At 33.5% G+C, this 21,997-nt stretch overlaps 1 protein-coding gene across 14 annotated transcripts in view; it reads right to left on the reverse strand.

Moving 5' to 3' along the window:
* The window catches only part of LOC118737725 (peripheral plasma membrane protein CASK), a 143,969-nt gene that overhangs the window by 3,055 nt on the left and 118,917 nt on the right, over positions 1-21,997 (reverse strand). For 10 of the 14 annotated variants that reach the window (XM_036468431.1, XM_036468437.1, XM_036468436.1 and 7 more), the window contains 9 exons: positions 12,590-12,775; positions 11,439-11,603; positions 11,231-11,299; positions 10,764-10,793; positions 8,563-8,661; positions 8,069-8,207; positions 2,445-2,564; positions 2,245-2,367; positions 1,941-2,048 (listed from right to left, as the gene is read on the reverse strand). In XM_036468431.1, the coding sequence (XP_036324324.1) occupies positions 1,941-2,048; positions 2,245-2,367; positions 2,445-2,564; positions 8,069-8,207; positions 8,563-8,661; positions 10,764-10,793; positions 11,231-11,299; positions 11,439-11,603; positions 12,590-12,775 (1,039 nt within the window). Of the gene's footprint in view, positions 1-1,940; positions 2,049-2,244; positions 2,368-2,444; positions 2,565-5,268; positions 5,323-8,068; positions 8,208-8,562; positions 8,662-10,763; positions 10,794-11,230; positions 11,300-11,438; positions 11,604-12,589; positions 12,776-21,997 lie in introns of all 14 variants that reach the window. The other 4 variants (XM_036468438.1, XM_036468442.1, XM_036468445.1 and 1 more) reach the window with 3 other exon arrangements.

Below are 21,997 nucleotides of genomic sequence, written 5' to 3' on the forward strand. Positions count from 1 at the left end.
AAATAACAAATATTTTTAATTTTTATATTATACATATGTCGATACAACAGTTATTGAAGACTTTTATTTATAAAATTCATCAATAAAAAGCAGCCAGTGACTTTTATCTTTTAAGTCATACATATAAAAGTCATTACCATTTTTAGCAGTTAAGAAGGCATTGGAGAGCAAAAGTTTACTACGACTTATACAAATGACTTTTATAAGTATAATTTAAAAAATAAAAGTCAATGACTGATAAATAAAAGTCTTCAATAACTGTTATCCAAAACATATAATACAAAAAAATCAAATATAACTGTTATTTGCAGATTGTTTAGGTAACTGTTATTTTGGATTTATAAAATAAAAATCAGAAATAACTGTTATTTAAGGAGTAATTAAATAAAAGTCTAAAAATACTTTTCACAGAGCGATTTTTTTAATAAAAGTTGTAACTGTTACGGTCCCTGGTTCTTAAATAAAGGATTTTAAACCCTTTTCCATTTATAGCCATCTTGGCAATTCAAATAATTTATTGAATAATTTTAATTTAACCTTTTAAACTGGGGAAACCCTCAAACAAATCAAAAATATTATAAATTTTCAAAATAAATATTTCTTAAAACTTTTTCATTTGACAATAACTTTTAATATTTCATATAACTTGGGTATAAAATAATTTAATTTGACTTCTCAAATATGTGGCAACTTTCTTCAAAATATTTTCAAACTAATACATTCTTAAATCTCTTTTGTCTGGCAACCATATAGTGATACTTTATTCCAAATTCCTTTAACTAAAATTGAATTACATTTTTTAACATGCATATAAAGCCTTTTCAAAACCATTTCGGTTGATACCCATATTGTAACAATTGATTTAAGTTTTTAAATAATTTGAGCCTAATTTCTTAACTGGTGGCAACTACTCTGGAAAAAGTAAAACCTTATTGAACATCCGCACCTTAAGCCCTTTAATTTTGTACCTTTTGAAAATCGACCGAATGATGCGGATCTGAGGGCAGTTATTATTAAGTAAATGGGGTGTAGATATTTAGAAGGTGGCAACTCTTTTCGAGAAACTAAAACCAGTTTGCGCATCTACAGACCAAGCGCTTTAATTTGACATCTCGTTTTTGAAAATGGAGCTAAAGGTATAGATGTTTTTTCCTGGACAAAAAATCCCTTCGCGTACTATTTATATAGATTAACTAAAGCTGTTGAAAATGAAAAAGTGAAAAATTTTACAGAATCGTTAATAAATTTTTGATGTGTAAACATCTTAGCTCTTAGTATGAGTAAAATTTGCATTAATCCAATAGAAAATCTGTAATTGCATTTTGTACTATGTACTATTGAACTATTCTGGGCTAGGACCGCTTTCTCAAATAGGTTTGAAAATTTATAAGCAAAATTTATGTCCGGATTAGTTTTGTGATTAGTGTAGGAACATGTCGGGTCTAGTTCAGGACTATTTAATACCCATTTTGAGACAAGTACGGGACCATTAATAAACACGCCTGTCCGCCTGACCTTGGCAACCCTACTGACTGAACGAAGGCTGTTGACGAAATGAACGAAACGCACGAGGACAAAGAAATTAAAACGAACTGACGGCATACGTTTTTGAACCGCGCGACCGAACAGACCTTAGCTACCTGTAAGTGCACCGGCGTTGTAAAGATTTTAAACAATTTATGAATAATAATTTATAATTAATATTAAACACAAACTGTTTTATTGAGCGGAAACTATGTACATACATTTAATAAAGAAAGCTTGAAAGAGCTTTGCCCGCGTGCAAGCCGAAGCTACCTCTCTACACAGATGCTTACACATCAAATTTCAGGGGAATTGACGCATTTTTTGCTTTTATAAAATAATTAAGAATTCCAAAGAGTTCGCTTCTTCTTTAAGTAAATTTCAATTAAATATGAACAAGAAAATTTTACTCTTACCGTATTCCAAATACTCATTCGCAGCAATGTCGGCCATCATTTCGTCATGTGAAACAAAGTAATAGCTGCGACCATTCTCCTCCTCCGGTTTAGCAGGTCTCGTTGTATCTGTAAATTTGGTTTGAGTTTCAAATTATACTGCATTATGTATAAATATATGTATATCAGGCAGGTTCTGCAATTCACTTCCGAGTGAATTTCAACCCCTGCCAATTTGAATTCTACGCGAATCCGACTCAAATTCACTCGGAAGTGAATTGCAGAACCTGCCTGTATATGTAGCACACAAGTGGTAAGTACTTACGTGGTATGGGGTAGGCATATTTATCGGGATACTTGGAAATTAATGTATTCTTAATGTGACGGCGACCCACACCATGCGCACCAAGCAAAACCAACGTTTTCCGTTGAAAGTTTGGATCACCGACTTCACAGAAAAAAAAAAAAACAAAAAAAAATATAATAGTGAATTGATTAAAAATTTAGTTGAGCAGAAAAAAATACCTGGCACTTTTACAACCTCCTCATATGTGACCACATCCAAGTTATCAAATATAGCATTGTGTTTGGCTAAGTATTTGTCGCGACATTGCTTCTTCTTGCGTCCAAAGATCGAACAATTTACTGTGAACAAAGAGAATGTAATGAATAGCGAAGATATTATATGGATGGACATATTTATCGACATTTTCATCGAATTAAAGGAGCGTGAGTGTGTCCCAATCAAACATCCATGCTGCAAAAAAAATTTTTCCCATGCATTATCATGCTGTTGCCTTTGGTCGCGAGCAATTTGCAAACCACAATTTCGCATTGATACTTGCAATCAATACGCGTAGGAGAAGCAAAACACCAAAAGTGACTTTGGAAAAAAATAATTTTCCAAAGTTCATATTTAGTTAAGCGGGATAGTAATAAAAAATGAATATATACAGATGAGTTCTACTTAACATATTTTTAGTTTTCTTTTCGTTATAAATAATCTTCAGTTTAAAAACCTCAGTCGTGTACTATTTATTATATTTCAAAATTCCTGTGATGAGATTTAAATACTATAAACTACATTATAAACAAAAGGTTTACTAATATATACTTACATAGGTACATATTTACAAATATTTTTATTAAAAATAACTAGTGTTTGACATTCAAACTATCTACTTCTTGTTAAGAGATTTTTCACATTTTTAATTTTTTTGTAACTGTTGGATTTGAAGCGCAGTTGGCCACTTGAAAGCTCTTTTAAGCTTTCTGTACATATTATATGTATGTACACATATTAGGTACTGCTGACAGATGGAAAAAGCTCTATATGGCCAAGATTGATTTTAAAATTTGTTTTAAAAATTGTTGACCAGTTTCTACTTTCCGTCAGCCGTATATAAATTGCACAGAGAACTTTTAAAAGTTTGGAAAATGTGCCTATGAAGTGCGGAATAGTCATGTACAATCAGTAAAAACTCTCATTTTGGTAGTTGGGAAAAATAATGAGTTTAAAAAAGAGTTGAAAATAAAGACGAAATTTACTATAATGGGAAATTTTACCTCTAGAAAAATGCAACGCAGGCCGCTAAAAAACCTATACTGGTTATCGGAAGATTACAAGTTTAAAAAATACACCACACTCTGCTACAATAAATAATATATTTTCGACTTTGTTCGATGACCTTTTGTCATCCTTCGGCGAGTTTCATAATGCACCGTTGTGTTTACGTCTCAGGGAACACGGGAGTGCGATAATTTTTTTTATATTTAACGTGTAAATTTGTAGTATCTCTGCTTTGCCTATGCTTCAGGGCAAAACAAAACCAAATCTGCTACAAGTGCTTATGGAGTGAGCAGTTCTTATATAAGGCATCGATTTTTTAAGGCACAACTGCCTATTTTCAAGGATAATTTCGGCACCTGTTAAGGGCCATTTCGGGGATAGTTCGGAATCATTCCCGGACTGTTGAGGGACCCATTTTCACGACAATTTCTGGCCTAGTTCATAACTATTTGTGGCCCATTTTGCGGCTATCTCTGGACTATTTTAGGAACATTTCGGGACTAGCTCGGAATAATTTTGAGCTCAGTTCATGACTATGTCAGGATTAGTTCAGGACTATTTTAGGAGGTATGTAAGGCACCTTTTCGAGAGCGTTTCAAGGCATGTTCCAGTTAATTTCGTGACAGGTTTACGACCTTTTCGACCATTTCGGAGTCTGTAAAGGTCTCTTTCGGGACTAGTACGGGATCATTTCGGGACCTGTTCAGGACTATTTCACGACCATTTCAGAACTATTTCATGACTATTACAGAACTATTTCGGGATCATTTGTGGTAAAGTTCTGGATCATTTCAAGACTATAAGGGATAATTTCGTTTCCATTTTAAGACTTGCTTGCGGCCTTTTCAGGACAAGTTCACGACTTTTTCAGAACCACTTCATACCTATGTACTTCACGACAATTTGGGGCTAGTTCGGTATCATTCCATTATTACTATTAAGTCTTGTTTTCTCTAATCATATTTTGACGATAAAATGTGTGAATATAAATGCAGTTTTGGTTAATATGAGATGTCCATATTCACGAGTGTTATTTAACTGTCAACTGTAAATAAATTGTTTGCCATTTGATGCCTTAGTGTAAATACGGCATTAAACAAAAGAAAATTTAAACAGTGAGTTACTTAACAAATGCATTTTTTATTGCAGTACATTTATTTTGCATTCGTTTTATGCAAAGATTTAAGTATGCATGTCATCAAATATTTTTGTGGAATGGTAAATGATCCTAAGCTAAATGGTAATCATCTGTGCAAGCGTGTTACTATAAGACTAATGGATATCTAAAATAAACTTTTACAAAATTACTAAACAATGTGATTTAGAGCTGTGCATAGGGAGAAATTTTCTATATGTACTTTTCTTGTAAAATTAATTCGACGGCAACGGTGAAAGGTTTCTCAATTCAATTGCAACTAAATGTGCTAATTTATTATACATATGTACGTCTATATTGCTAAGTGTATGCCCAAAGTGAAATCGGCTTAAGATCCATCGAATTATGAACAATAACAGCATATGTTTATACATATGTATGTGTATAGTATAAGGTATGTACATATTTATATGATTTGAACTTATTAAGGAAAATTTATAAATCAATCAAAACTTGGCAAATATTACATATGTATTACAAACGAGTGTGTGCGTGTGCGTGTGTGAGTGAGCAAAGAAGTGAGTGGGGAATTAAGTGGGTGGGTGGTTGTGTGTTGCGTGAGATTACAGTACTCAGCTAAGGGACAAGTGACAATTGCATGGATGGTTGTATACTTTAACTACCTGTCGATCCATCACACCCATCTGCGTGGGCAGAACAGCCAGCGGCACCTTCTCCTGTGTTTTATCATTATGGTTAATATGCGTTTTATATGTTTGTATTTGTACATTATTGATCATCATCATCATCATCATCATCATTATCATCACCAACATCAACATCAAATTATTATCAAAGACATGATTATCACGAATATGACATCATCATTATTATGAATTCATAATTGTAGGTATTTATGAGGATAAGAGAAGGGAGACAATCACAACATCATAACAGTATGTATTGGCAAGTTTAACTAGAAGGCATGATTTTCTATACATACATACATACATACACATGTTATGTACATACAGTACATATAGTACAAACACACATACATTTACATATATAACATTACAAATTAATTGGTAACGAAAAATGGAAAGTAACTCAAGAAGGGTAGACCAAAAATTATGGCATTGAATGTACACTTTTGGAATTTTCAAGGATATTTAATTTCAAAATAGTGTGCATTTTAATTTTACTATCATTTAATATGTATCTAGGTACGTGCATGTACAGTTATTCTGTTTCTTATTTTTGCTAATGACCTGGTATATGTTACGAGGAAAGCTGATATTTTGCATTTTTGACTTTTCACATGCATATGCATAAATCATCATCAGCAATGCAGAAGGCACTATTTGTCAAATGTGGAATTTGGCAGGAGAACAATAAATAAAAAATAAATAAAAATTAAAGTAACATGAGAAAGGAGTCCAAATAAAACTGACTTGAATAAGTACGCTCGTGCCTAGTTTAGTGTTAAAATATAAAAAGGTTGACTATATGGAGTTATAAGACCAAATTAATGGGCTGAACAGCACTATACTAGACTCGACCTATCCCGTGTCCACGCCAAGAGGGCCTACCCTCAGCATACTTGGTGGTCACGAGAACTCTCGGGACTCAGAAAAGAGGTGTGTAGCTGCTTAATCGGGCAAAGCGCAAGGGAAACTGGTACGGGTATCCAGCCAGCCAAACTAAACAAACAGTTAAGAGATTAGGAGCCCCAAACATAGCAGCTTCAGGACTTTTCGTTAGAGTACCTCCATCGCCTCCAGCAGCCGCTAGGCTTCATAAACCATTGGCAAAGCACGGCACAGATAGCAGGCTAGCTATCAGACTACCCTATGGCATTTATATAAGTAATCAAAAGGAACACTCGCACTGCTATCAGCCATTATTTCCTAATGATGAGGAACAATTGTTAGTTTAATAAATGTCGAAAAGTTGAAATAATATTTTTTTGGTAAAAGAATGACAAAATATTGCTCAGAATCCACAAATGTGATCGACATAGTTTGCAAAGGGTTTTATTGTATCCTGCTAAATGTTTTCTTAACATATCTATTAGTTTTCATTGAAAGTTCGACGATATATTCAGTCTTTCAGAGAATGATTTAGTGAATACACTCAACTCTTTAGGAAAAGTTTTGATTTAAAAAATTTGTATGGGATCATGAGACAATTCGGAAAAACGGTTAACACCATTGAATTCAGCCCAAATTATGTAGAAATGACCTATCTCCCGTCTGTCAGAAAAAATGTGAAAAAAAAACTACAACAGTGAAATTATAAAAAGCAATTTTTAAACAAAACGTAAAAATTTAGTACTGCCGTTTATTTCCTAATTACAAAATGATCGGAACTAAACCAAATTGGTATGGGACCACCCTTGAGGTAACTTTCCGATAAAAAATAATAATCGTAAAAGGGTTCACGTGGTTCAACGTTATCCGGAAACATATGTATGCACATCAAAGAACGTCGGTTAAAAATTAGAAAATTTCTGGCAAATACCGCAAGTTTCAAATGCCTACAAAATATCGTTGATTTTTGATCTGAGTTTTTAGCTGACGGTGTTGCGGGTTTCTTTCCTTTTATATCAAAATAAACTGTGTCTATTCGTTATAAGGAAGCAAATGTGACAAAAAAACTCTAAAAACGTGAATTTCTAGCCACATGAAACTTGCACTTCCTGCTACAAAAATTTTAATGTCTAGACTTGTATATAAAAAAAACTATCATATAAACAAAAGCAATATAGCCACACAAGGCGTTTCTATTATTTCTGCTTCCAGTGTATATGGCCAAGACAAGAGCACACACACTACCTATCACCGGGATGGATCTCTTCTAAAATGTATAGAGCTTTTAGGGCTAGATGCAGCGTTATGATGAGCAGAGGGCATACTATGTAGACCTACGGGTGGCAGTGCTAACTCTATTTATTTCTGGCATGGAGGCGTATCTGAGTGAAGCTAATAAATTTTCAAAGAGGCATTTCAACGAAATACCAATTTTGTACAGTTCAATGCCTTATAATTGTATTATTTTGGTTGTCAATGATTATTAAAATAATATTACTGGCATAAAATGGCGGACTTACGCATAACTAAAACTAATAATTTATTTTAAGTATAAAGGAAAAGACGCACACACAGGATAAGGAATTCAAATCGTTTAAAAGTACATTTTTCAACTACAGCACATACACGTTTTTATACATTTACTACCTTATACATTTACATATACACATAAATACATATCTATAGAATATATATGTATATACATATAATAAATACTCATGTACATATGTACATACATAGGTTAAATATATATATATATATATATGAATAGCACAACCAATCAACATACAATTACAATTATGTTATTTCCCATTTTGATAGAGATCCAGTTAATTAGAGAATTTAAGCGTGCGTGTAATGGCTCTTTATCGCATTTTAATATATCGCTTACCTTGTTCTTGTTTGGTCTTATCAGCAACATTGCAGGCAATACGCCATTCTTGTAGCTCTGGCGATGGTATCAAACCAGCCGAACCGCCGACTGTATCCAAACGTGCCTGCCACCAATGATGGTCATCTTTGCTAATAATCTTATTAGTGAGAGAAATGAACAAATATGTATATGTACATACATATATAAGAAGAAGATAAATTAATTTTGTTTAGGTGTGTGCGCTCATAGTAATCGCTTATCGCCATAATTAAATTTTGCATTTGATTCCACACAATAAACGCGCTCACAACCACACGCTCAACTTGCCCAATTTTCTTGTGTTGCTTTTTAGTAATTTACGGATTGTGTGTGCCCGCCGCTTTGATCTGGGCACAGATATTTAATAAATAGTTCGCATGTGGCACGTCTGTTTCAAAGGCGATTAAGTGTGTGGTCTATGGTGTAAGGTGTGTGTGTGTGCGTGTGTGTGTGTGGCGTGTGAATGCGCTCACCTGTAAAATATCGCCAACTTGGAATGCGATGCCTGCCTGAGCACATGGTATAAGCTCATCATCTAAAGGATTATAATCGAATTGTGCACGCACAAATATCTGCAAAGAAGAGGACGACGAAGATTAAATGTTAATTTCATTTTGTTTTATGTTAAGAATTCCGCTCGCTATACATATTATACTTTGATCTTTTTACGCTCACACTAACTGCTAATTTTGCTTCATTGTCTTCGTTAGGAAGAAGACGCTTTTTACTATGTATGTATATAGCTGAACAAATTTGTATGTAATGGAGTGGGCAAACAAAAGCAGCAAATGGTAAAATTTGAAAAATTGTGTTACACCTTAATAATCCTGTTCTTATAATAGTTTTCTTTGAACAATAATTCAGTCATTTACATTATGTATGTATGTTTATTAGGTGACTGATAACATCGAATTTATCACTAAAATGTATTGATGGCTTCCATCTATTGTATACTAAGTTTTTGCATAAATACATACTTATGTTTATAGTTGTATTCCCTTAATTTTCTCTACTTTGCTTATACCAATAGGGAGCTTTAAAATACATATGCATGTAGGTATGTATGTATATACACCTAAGTGCACTAAGCATTAAACTTCAATACACGTTCGAATTGATTTTGAAAATTCAAATGAAACGGAAATCTGAGTTTCGGTCGAGAAAAGCTCAATAGCTATTAGGTTTGTTCCACAAGCTGCTCGAATACAATTCAAGCTACACATATCGCTAGCTTATAGCCGCACTCGAGAGTCCTTTGGCCAGCCAATTAACAATAAATCCGAAATGGCGTATTAAAGATGATAAAATATGACGCTACCTCAAATTAACGATAAGCAGGGGGCGCAAAATGATATAAATACTAACTTTTATATTTGATTTCAAACTGAACAACAAAAGTGAGTGATATCAAAAAAAAAAAAGGTCCACACCTGGGGCCATACTAAAAGTTGTCATAAAGTAATGAACCCTTATATTTTAACACTGAGAGAAATATTAATTAACAGACTCAACGATGCGTATTCTTTTTGCCTTATCGAATATTCGGCACATCTTTTGGACTTGGCAAATTTTCCTTTCATTAAATATAAACGAAAAAAAATAAAACCTTAATCCTTTTCGTCAGCAACTTTACTAATAAGGCCTATGCCAGATAAAACGCTTGCTCTGCTTTGCATGACAGCTTCGCTTTGACAGATAAGATGAAACGTATGGAAATGCATGTAGCATGTCACATACATATGTATGTAGATCATTTTAGCTGCACGGCGAAGCGTTGCGCGCGTTGACCCTCAGCTGGTTTAATTTTTATTTGGCTTCGTTCAAATTCGGGTTTCATGCAGAAATATAAAACTAAAAACATTGCTGATATGTTTAAAACTAAATATATAAAATCCACAGCAATTTAATTTTCAGTAATAAGCAAGGTTAGGTTAGGTTGTCGCGGTCATCTATAAGACACCATTTTGATGCCGCATGTAGGGTTAGCAACAACTAATCCCTCCTAAAAAGCATTTTGAGCTTTTCAGGAACTTTAGAAGATCGCTGATTTCCACGCATCTAAGGTCCTCGAAGTTGTCGAAGAATTGTCCACCAAAAGTGGAGACAAAAGTGGACAATACATATATTTGGAAAAACCGTATTTATGGTCCGATTTGTTTTATATTTAGAAAGTATATTACCTAAATGAAAAGGAATAACTCCACAAAAAATTTAGCCGTTTGGTGGTGTGGTGGTCGATTTTTTATTAGCCATTAATAAAAACTTGTCTTTAAAAAAATTTTCTACACAGGGGTTAATGAGAAAATGTGCTTCAGAATCGAAAGTATTGAGAGAAAAAAATTGTATTTTTATATTAGTTGTCAAATAAACAGGCAACAGGTTAACATCTGGTTATCTGGTTAACCGTATTACACTGTACCTGAGCTTATCTAGTTATTCATTTAACTGTTGTAAGTAGATAAGATACGATTTATGTAGGCTGGAAAAATTAAAAAAGTTTTCTAGAGGCATTTTTAGGCCACAATTAGAATTATACTACTTCCATCGAAGTGTATTGAAGTAGTTTTTCGATAAGTAACCAGTCTGATTTAAACTTGCGGAAATTGTGCTATTCATTTCTTTATGTTGCGAGTATTAATAAAAAATTAACTACAATGACGTTGATTTTACTTACAAGTACTGGAGTTGGTCTTATCCTGAAAAGCTGCATTTGTATGTGAGTGTAGAAATGTAAAAGTAATGTTAATGGAAGATATGAGAAACACATTATGAGAAACTAACTACAATCCATAAGTAAATTGATATTTAAAAAAAACTGAATTTAATTAGTTGAAAAAGTTAATTTTTTTTTTTTGCAAATAAAACTGTAAAGAAAAGCAAGTTATTAGAAAATAAAGAAAAAGATGAAATTGTGCGCAAACTGATTCTAATGTTTTCGGTGGATTTTAATTTATATCGCTGGGTGTTAATCTGTTACATTAGGTGCTGGGTTCTTTTTTTTTTTTTGGCTGTATTTCTATAGCATTTAACATGCGCCATATTTAGTAAGTAAAACTAAAAATTACTATCGGCGAATACTAAAACATATTTGGTAAATAATTTCGGTTAGTTTTTTATTCAAGCAATCACTACTGTACATACCTCGCAGGGTGGCGGAGCACTTCTATAAGAAGGAACTATTTTGAAGGTAACCGAACCACGCGCTTCACGCTACAGAACATAGAAGAGAGGAAGAAAGAAAAACAAAGACAAGCAATAAGAACTCATTGCTGCAAATTATTCAACCATTTACGTTGCGCACAGTGACGAAAATTCATAAAAGTCTTTTCGTACAAATGTAAGCACTCACCAGCATGCGTTGCAATTGCCCCACTGATTGATGTTGCACGGGTTGTCCATTAATTTCCCGTATCTCATCGCCAACATGCAGCGTGGCCTGGCGATGTATCATGCCGCCATGCATTATTCTGGCTACAATGCAACGGCCGTCTTCGGTCATTTTTAACGTTATGCCCTTAAGGTAATTATGTAATTGCAAAATTAGTACTGAATGGTTATAACAGTCAGTTATGTCTATAGGTAAATATGTACAAATATATTTACATACATATGCATGTATGTATGTATACTAGGGTGGGCCAAAAGTACATGCAAGGGTAAAAAGTTTAAAATGTTAAGCTCCAGCCTGCATTCTAAAATGAAGTGCCAGTTTCGGCAAAAATATCCCGTTAATTTTTGAGAATTTGTTTTACGGATTTGTGCACTTTTTTCCATATAAGCATGAATTTCTTTGAAATAAATTGAGGAAGCCCGTTAGCGACATAATTTCAAAAGAGCAACGCCAGTTTTTGTAAATTGCACTTGTTCCAAAAAAAAAGACACAAAAGCAGTCTCCAAAAAAACAAATAGCAAAAATCAGCGCGATTTTTTAGCCGTTCTATAAAATTGCACACCCAAAAATGTTCTAAATATTCAGATTAAAAAGTTGAAATTTCGATGGAAATGAGTTTTCCTAAATTTTCTATAAAGTGTAAAACCAAGATTTATATGGTTTTGGTTAGCGCTTTATAGGAAAATACAAAAAAAAAAATAAAAATAAAGACCTCGAAAAACATTACGGATCTTAAAAAAATTCAACACGTGGTCATTTGCTAGAGTCATTGTATAAACATTTGGTTGTTATTATTAGAAGTCTCCCCAAAAGAAACGTAGTTTTCCGATCGAAAAATATTTATTTTAGTGAATTCTATACCATTACTACAAAAAAGTGTTTTTCCCCATATAAAATACCTGGAAACTTCATGCGATTAGGGCAGTTCTAAACGTAATATTTTTTTTAACAAAAAAAAAACATGGAAGTATTCTTTCTTTTCATTTAGAAAAATCTTATGGGCGGAGAGCTTAACATTTTAAACATTTTTTGTTTGCCTCACCCTAATGTACACGCAGATGTTGTAGAGCAGAAACTCTTTAGTCTTCTTATTGACGTGCACTACTCACCATTGGTTCGTCGGTGTTCTTTTGAAATTGCACCAAACGTACTCTGGTTACATGTTGCAACTCGCCATTGTCCACATTATCGATTTCGTCACCATTAATATAGGGTGCCATTGGTGGCGGTGTGACGCGCAGTGCCTCCTCGCCGTAAACGTCACGGGCAACAACATCGTGAGTATGTAGCAAAGCCTGTAATGAAAAAATGTAGCAAAAGAATATAATTTGTAATAAGTTGACGACAAATAAAAGGCAAATTTCTCGTGCTGCATTTTATTTATATTTATTTTTTCTTATAAGGAAATGGCACACACAGTTGGTATGGCAGTGCAGATAAAAGGATGTAGAAGAATATAAAGAAGAATTCTGCGCACAAATGTTATGTATGCATATGTGGAATGTATGCAGCAGCAAAAAGTGACCAGCGGTAATAATAAATAATGCACGGCATACGCGATACACTCAACTTTACCCTGTAAAAGTGTCATTTAAGTTGGAAATTAAATAAATATGTTTATATATCAACCCACACACATACATAGATGCTTGTTAACCTACAAGCAAGGCCCTTGAATTGAATGGCCAACGGTGCGTATACGTAACCGTGTGCAGAACGCAACTCTACTAGTTGGCCAAGCACTTAAATATACATCCTTAAGTATTATACCTTATAGGCTTTTGATTTTCTTTGCATACATACACATTTATAGCAGTATACCACAAATGAGCTAACAGTATATCCATTACGCTCGACCGAAGTATTCTTGCAGCATTTCAGATGATTTATTACTTTTCCTAGAATGCAAGCTCCGAAATTGGTGAATAAATAAAAAATAATATGTTTCTGAACGTTTCGTTGAGAGCTCATAACAATTCTGACAAAAGAATGTTTATCATTTTCTATAACAAATTCTAGCCTCGTAAAATTTTTATCCCGAAAGAAAAAATATTTCCAAGATATGTTCCAAAATAAACGGATATTAATAAAAATAACAACAATAACAGTTTGTTTTGGAGAACTCGATTTTACTTAAATAACCTAAATGGCGCATATGCCAAAATATAAGTAGGTATTGAGGCAGGCTATCTTGAAAAAAGTTTAACCAAAAAAATATGGCTTTTTTGGAAAAAAAATCCATTTTTAATTTTTTATGAAAACTGCAGTGGCATCGAATATATATGTATATAATAATTATCAAATGCCAATAAAAATAAGAATTAGAACGAAAAAAATTTTTGATTTATGAGAATCGAAAATTAATGAGCCATTTTTCAAAAGTACATGAAACATGCAACATCGAGGATATGGACAAATAAAAAAATGCGTATGCGCTTATTTTCCGAATATAATAACATACTAAAATTTCAAGTTATTCGGAGAGAAAGGAGCAGTTGGCTTGCATGATTTGAGAAGGACTTGGTCATAAATGGAAGTCATACCTGTTTGTTATGAACTATAATTATACTTGTTCCTCGTAGAAAAAGTAAACTAGTTGGTACAAATTCTAGTTCGTCATGGATACCAGTTCTTTGCAGTGAAAGGAGAATCCAGTCTGTAAAAATACCAGTTCATTAACTAGTATGTGCTTAAGCGACGGCGACATCTGTCTTTGAATTGCCAAAACCAAAACTATGCTTTTAATTGCTTTCGCCACAAATATCGGCTGTGGCGTCGAGTGAATACTAGCGATTCCGGTTCTGGGATCGAGTCTGCTTGGAGGTCGTTAAAATTAAGTATCCCCCTATTGCATTTTGTTATTCTCTATTACGAATCAATGTTGTCGTTTGAAATTCGAAACTTAGCGAAGCTGATTTGTGCTGATTGCTTCTCTAAAGATGACGCTTTAGTTTACTGTAGCAACATTGACAACCTTATGTCTAAGTTAGATCAAGTACATGATCCTACTGATTGGAGATTATTCATAGACTCATCAAAAAACCAGTCTCAAAGCCGTTCTCCTTCATAAAGGACACAAATTACCGTCGATACTATTAGCACATAAATGCAACGTAAAAGAAACTAATGAAGTAATGAAACTTTTATTAGAAAAAATTAAATACATATAAAGATTTTGAGTGGATTATATGTTCCGTTAAATATGAATCACTTGTGGACCCAAACAAATTTTACTACCACCTCGGCATATAAAACTGGGATTGATCAAAAACTTTGGTTTCTTTACCTAAAGAAAAGGTCAGAAAAAAACTTATCAACGATCTGCAATTTTTATCGTGCTTAAACGATATAGAAAAAGAGGCCTCTCATTCATGAAGGTGACCAAACATTTTCTCGGGAATAACAAGTCTCCTAACTATGCCGAAATAGTTAATAGATTACTATTTATGTGTATATCGGATGATCGGCTATAACATGTCATTAAAAATACATTTCCTGCACTCTCATCTAAGTTTATTAATTTAGTCATTTGTTGTTTTGTTAATAATAAACAAGTTTTAGCTAATACGGTATTATTTTTTGCAACTTTACTCAGTAGGTATATGGATTTAAAAAATATACGTTTCATTCTGATGGGAGACAACAAAGTAATTTTTCGGGGCTAGGGTAATTGATTTTTTCTTTATTGTACTTTATTTATTGAAATTCTAGCACACCGTCAACAAGGAATTTTTACATCAAAATAAAATCAGTTCCGGGGTTTCTAATGCTTGATATACGTTTAATGAAATAAGTTATTGCAATAGCATCCATTTAAAAAATTTTAATATTAATGCAAAAAAATTCATTAGCATTATTTCTACGGAATTAATGCACTGAAGTTTTCATTTACATTAAATTTCAAAATTAATTTTTTACATTACATTATTTTTTTACATTAACCTTAAAATGCTATGCATTAAAAAATTACAGCATTTTTCATAACTCGGATATATGGCATAGAAACTTTTCTGAACACCTGGCACTATCCATCAAAAAAGTTGTGAAAATTTCAACAACATATCCGACAGCAAAAAACGAATTAACAAATGAAATCCAACTGCCTGCCGTTAGTTGTTTGGCAATCGATATCATTGGTTTCTGTGACACCCAAAATCGACACTAATTCCGATTCGAACCTAAGACCGATAAAATTGGATTTCAAGACACCAAAGTAATTTTTTGTCGTTTTCAAATCCAATACCGTTAGAAATTGGATTCCATTAGGGCCCGATTAAATTGATAAAATATCCAACCTCGAATGCATACACACCAATGAACATACAAACTTATTTTAATAAAAAGAGCACAATGCGGTTAAGTGGTATGCAGCGGTTTTATATTCATACCAACGTTTTCTTTGCACTCACATTGTGGTTAAATATTAAATTATTATGAGCAGGCTTTTCAACCATTCTTATTGCACACCAATCACAGTTAGTGTATGGCGAATGAAAGTTTGTCGTAGAAATGCGCCCGGCAGATGTGGAGGCAGCAAGCAGAGTTTGAGTTTGACGGCTGTGGGTTCGTATGGTTAATGAATTATGGTCAATAACTGTTTGAATATGCTTTGTAATTAATTTGTGGTTTTACTATGTCACGCAGAGGACAAAGTGTGAAGAATGCACAGCCCAACACACCATACTGAAGTTGTGCCTATGTATTTATACTCAGGCTGCGTATGTTTCGGACAGTAAAAGTTTAATGTTCTTATGTATGTATGTATATTTTGAGTGTATGTAACATAAAAGCAGACCAATAAGTAGCTACTTACATATATTGAAAATGCATATGTACATTAGATCGCACCACCTTACAACAAGCAAACCAGGAAAAAAGGTTCGTCGCACACTCCTGAGACTAAAATATTTTCCAAGACAATTTCAAACAAAAAAATGTATTTTGGTTGAACGTAGTTTTTAAATTTTTCGGTATAACCTCCATTCCGGTGGAAAAAAATTTGTTTTAAGCTAGTTGTGCTGGAATAATCGAAATACTTTCCTAGCAGAAGCTTAATCATTTTGGATGAGCTTTAATCTACTGAAATTAGGGTGGTACGTTAGAGTGATAAGCTTTCAAATCTGGTGGGCCGGTACTAGAGCGCGGTATTTGAGGTCAACGAACTTTGGCACCAAAAAATTTTCTCCTCGAAACCAAAATATCTATACACATATCATACTTTCAAATCCGACTGTAAATGCCGTCAATGTTCGTAAAAAAAAATTAAAATAATAAGTTTGAAATTACCTTGCAAAAAAAACTTTTTTTCTGGCACGGTCTAACATACATATTTCCGGGAGATAGGTACATACAGACATGCTATTTATGTATTTATCTAAAGTAAATGTGCATATTCTTATACGATTTTCTTGCCGTAGGCATTTTTCATTATTATTATTATTATTATTGCTCTTATCCCTGTACTTTGTCGCCAATGCTATCGTAGTTGTCTTTCTTTTATTTATTTACTTAGGTACGTACCGTTAAATTAATCTTTTCTACTCTGCTGCCTACACTTGTTTTGTGATTCTACAAGATATTTCAAGTGTTGTTGATTGTTGTAAAACGGAAAAGGATTTCATATTGTACTTTCTAAAAAGGACTCAACCAGCTGCGACCATCAACAGCAATACCATACTTAACCATACCGCCAAGTCACGCCTCCAACTACAAACCCAATTTTCAGGCACAACAAACGCCGTTTCCCTTATATGATGGCCTACTATTTATGTATGTACGCATGTCAAAGAACAAAGGTATCCACCAGCACTCGACAGTCGACCCCCATATAGTCACAAAGTCACCCCGACTCGCTGCGGTGCGGCTCTTTAGTGTTTCTGACATGGCGCGCGGTATCGTCAAGGAGATGTTGGTTTATTTGCAAATGCTTGTGATCTGGCATGCGGCGACCGGCGTTTGCCATAAAATTCGTTTATTAAAACCTTTGACTGGCAAGAGCATTTGAATACTGGCGTACCACCGACTGGTTTGACTCATGATCAGTGTTGCCAGATTTTTTTCGGCGATCCAGGTCAATGGATAAAAAAAGAGCTAAAAACAGCTCATTAAAAATGTTTCAGGCTAAAAAAGGGCTAATAGTATTCAAATGTTTTATTAGTTTTTTTCACAAAAAACCGCAAAATAGGTACGTATTTCTTACAACCAATAACAAATTAAAGGTTGTTTGCGCGATACAAAAAATAAGGTAGTTTCAATAAAAAACTTTTTGATTCAAAAAGGCAGATTTTTGACAATTGCTCAATTGTGAAAAATTCTGGGTGGTGTCTGTTCTTCCATGGAACTGCTTGAGCTTCATTTTCCTAACTTTAGAAAAAAAAGCTAGAAAGAGCTAAAAGATTTTCAGAAAAAAGCTAGCAGCTAAATTGGAATTTTTCGAGCTAAACGGCGAAAAACACAGCTAAATCTAGCTGGAAAATACCTCAACTGGCAACACTGCTCATGATTGTCTTATATGTATTCGTAGTCGTGCTGTGCGTAGTACGGTTGTGGAAAAGGAATCATTCAATCTCTTACTTTGTTTAGGTTGCTATGGTCAAGCAGTTTTATTGCTGGTGGAACAAATCATTTGAGAGCAGATGTTTGTGCGACAAGATGAATTTTAATGAATTTTTATTACACAGAAAAATGCGGACAGTGTAGAAGTTTAATCGAATGATGATGCAGTACTGCAGCTGTGATTCGGGCAAGTTTGTTTTAAAATTGTAGGAAAGAAAATCATGTAAAACTTGGGATAGCGAACCGAGTATTGTACACAAGTAGGTATGTAAATATGTATGTATGTGCATAAATAATAGACAAAAATAAATTTTATAGCTAGCCCTAAGACATTGTAATTACTTTTAGTTGGTGACATTTTTCATACTTGGTCGTAGCTATGAATCAAAAAATTTAGAGAGCACGTACCCAAAAGTTTGTGAGTAAGACCCAACATAAAATTGCGTTATGCATACTAAACATACATATGAAAATTAGGGCGGGTCAATTTGAATGAGAGTTTTTTTTTCGAATATGCGCGTATAGCACAAAAGAGTTCTACGTGTAATTCTAAGCTAGTTTTCCGAAGAAACTATGGGTCTAAAAATCACGTTGGAGTTTGCCAAATTGGGAAAATATGTTCTTACGTGCATATTCGAAAACAATTGGAACGCTCTAATGAACATATGTACATACAACTTTTTGCTTAGACTCCACAGGAACTGACCGGAGGGAATGTGTTTTTTTTTTAATTTTTGCATCGTCAAAGCTGCTCATTTATAAAACTCTTTTTGTTTTTTTTTTACTAATGTTATCTGCATTGAAGATACTTAGATAGAAATGAGTGCAATTTCAGTAAATATGTATGCATATCTTCGCTTCAAATCTTCAATTAGAGCAGTTATTTATTACTCAAAGGGCTTTTATGATCGAAAAAAAAATACAATTTCACGTTATCATCAGTGGTCAAGCCAGTTCAATATGTATGTACTACCAAATGTATGCATTTAAGAAATATCAACTAAGCTTCAAAGCCACAACGTTGTCAATAGCAACAAATCAAACAGAATTGTCAATACGATTTTCGGTTATTAGTCTGTTCTCAGCACAGGACAAATGCTCGTATCTACATAGTCAAGTTGTACAGTTAATTTAAAATTCGTTTTTCGAATTGCTGATTTGTAGCAACAAGTATTGGAGCTCACATACCAAGCAAAGGATGTCATACAACCTCATTGTAACTACCTCATTTCCTGTTAAGCGAAAATCTCTCCATCAAATTTCGTAAAAATGAAGGCGATGTGTTTTTTCCCCACTCTTTCTCCTTAAATATTGTTATGAACTTTACTCCTTTTTAAGAAATGTATGGCTAGACGGCATGTACTAAAATTAGTCTTTTGACAATGAGTCGAGATTTAAAACCATATTTTGACATGTGAGAGGATGATAATTACGAATACACATTTGTATGTTTACGATGTTGTGCAGCTGTAGGTCGTTTCAGAAGTAATTTTCTGCGTAGAAGTCGAGTTAGAAAGCATATGCTTGGTTTGGCGATGTTAGATTCGAGGACACGGCAGTTAAAGCAAAAATCTTATAGCATCGTTCGAGAGTACATTTTGAAGGATAATAATAGCAATAGAAAAATACTTTAAATAAATCTAATAGGTTTTTAGTATTTAATCGGTAAATCATCTTCCTTTAGCTTCTTATTTCGCTTATTTTGAACTCATTCCTTTTAAAATAATATAATTCTTTTTTTTTTTTTCTAGGTAATTCTTATCTCTTGGGCCTATATAATTTAGAAAGAATAAAAATTTTAACTACGGGACAATAACACGTTGCATAGCTTACTATTTTGCTTGTAAAATTAGCCCTATCTTCAACCAAATAGGAAAGAAATGAAAACAAAAAGACATTTCGACAAATTTTCTTGTTTTATTTATAAAAGATAATCTGACATCTTACTAAATTGCCCTGTAAATACATACATAAAAAAATCAAAGAAAACAGGTTATTTTCAGCAAAATAAAAAATCACGCAAATTTCGTATTTTCTTTTTGCTTTAAAATTAAGAGATGAAAAATAATATTCATTTCTTGCTCAGAAATATAAAAATATTTTTTTTTTTATTCGTGTGCAGCCTTAAGAGTCAGAATAGCCTAACTGACATTTCAAAAAAATTAAGTGCAGCTTAGTTTTATTTTACTACATATCGGCGGATGAGTGGAAAATCGTCCTAAATCGGCTGCCGGTTCGAAAACGAAGTTGGTTGAAAATGCCCGATTTCAGAATTTAGTTGAAGAAAGGCCTATATCAGCTGCCGCTTCGAAAATGCCCTATTTCAATATTAATTCGATATATCGACAGCTGAGATAGGGCATTCTTGAGTACTTTGCTGAGATAAGTCGTTCTACAGCCAAATTCTAAAATCACTAGCTGCCGAGATAGGGCAATCTTCCACTTAAGTGCAATGAACTTTTCTCTAAAAAAAACCATAACTTATTTATAGATCCATCTTTCTCATATTACTCAAGAAAATAAAATAAAACAAAACTAGATAGCTCTGGCTCTCATGGCATCACATGGAAATGGCTTATTAAAGAATGGACACGAAAAATTTTGGTCAGCTGGAAACCATTATAACAACATATTACACAGCAAGCTAAGCTTACTATATTTAAAAAAAAAAACTTTTCAATTATCTTCATTATAAACAAAATGGCGCCATTTCCATTGGAGGCCTCTCATTACGCTATAGACGCCCGTTTTGTGACGGCATCTGCTGCTCTCTGCCAATTCATTTCAAAATGCTGTTAATTTTAGATGTCTTCTTTCGTTTTTAACTATTTTCTTTCAATATTTTTGAACGGGTCGCCATTGTGAAGAGTGTGATTGTGGTTGTGGTCCTTTTGAACAATATCTACGCCGTATCTGACATATCAGTTCAAGGCAAGCGGGCTGTAATGGCTCAATGCTAAATCGGGTCAGAACAGAACTGAGCCCTTATGTTGCTTTATGAACGACAGCAAACGTTATTGCAGACACTTCTTCATATATAATTGCTTGATTTTTAGAGCCCGTGATAATACATTTTTTGTTCTTCATGCCACATTGGCAGATGGCTTGCCACACCAAGTATAAATTAGGCCAAAAAATAACAAAAAACAAGGAGCTTGTCCCACATTTTTAGCTTGAAGGCATCTTGGACTCCATTTGTCTTCGTTGCATTATAAGGCTCAGCGCCACGAACCTGCTTAAAGTCTGCTCGACGTATGTATGTTTCCTTGTCCACACATACTTTTTGTTGCTTTTTGCACAAAATTTTTTCCGCAAGCTCACACTTCGCCGAACATATTTCGAAGAATACGTAGAAGTTCCAAAAAGTAGATATGCGATATTAATAACGACAAAATATCCTATGAATGTGTATACCTAATTTATATTTACAGTTAGTTTTACGCAAGTGGAGAGTAAACCTAATCGACTAGTTTTTTTCCATGTCCATTCTTTATTATTATTATTATTATACGTTAAAAAAGCCGTATCTTAATTTTTCCATTAAATTTCTCTTCTTTTTAAAAGCTTGAAATAACTTGCATTTACATTCTCTTAATATTAAATGATTAAAATAAATTTTGCTGTGAAAAAATATGCTTAAACATGGCTAGGCCATGTCGGTTTAATAAAAACAAGCATTCCAGCTGTTAAAAAAAAATCAAATAAAAAGTATGCTTGAATTTACCACCTGAAATTCAGCTTTATTTGAAGTCTCTAATTGAACTGAGCTCTTCTGTAAAATAATACCATAAACGATTGCCGCCCTATAACAAAGTATGTACAGTGGCGAAAATGTAAATAGCGAAGAGATAATAAAATAATTTTTTACTTTTTTTTGAGTAAGCACTTTATATACTTTGTACAGAAGAAAGTACGTGGCACCGTCAAAGAAAAAAAATATATATATATTTATGCATAGAAAG

Source organism: Rhagoletis pomonella, unplaced genomic scaffold (assembly GCF_013731165.1).
Source record: "Rhagoletis pomonella isolate Grant_MI unplaced genomic scaffold, Rhpom_1.0 Rhpom_scaffold_00004, whole genome shotgun sequence".
NCBI lineage: Eukaryota > Metazoa > Arthropoda > Insecta > Diptera > Tephritidae > Rhagoletis > Rhagoletis pomonella.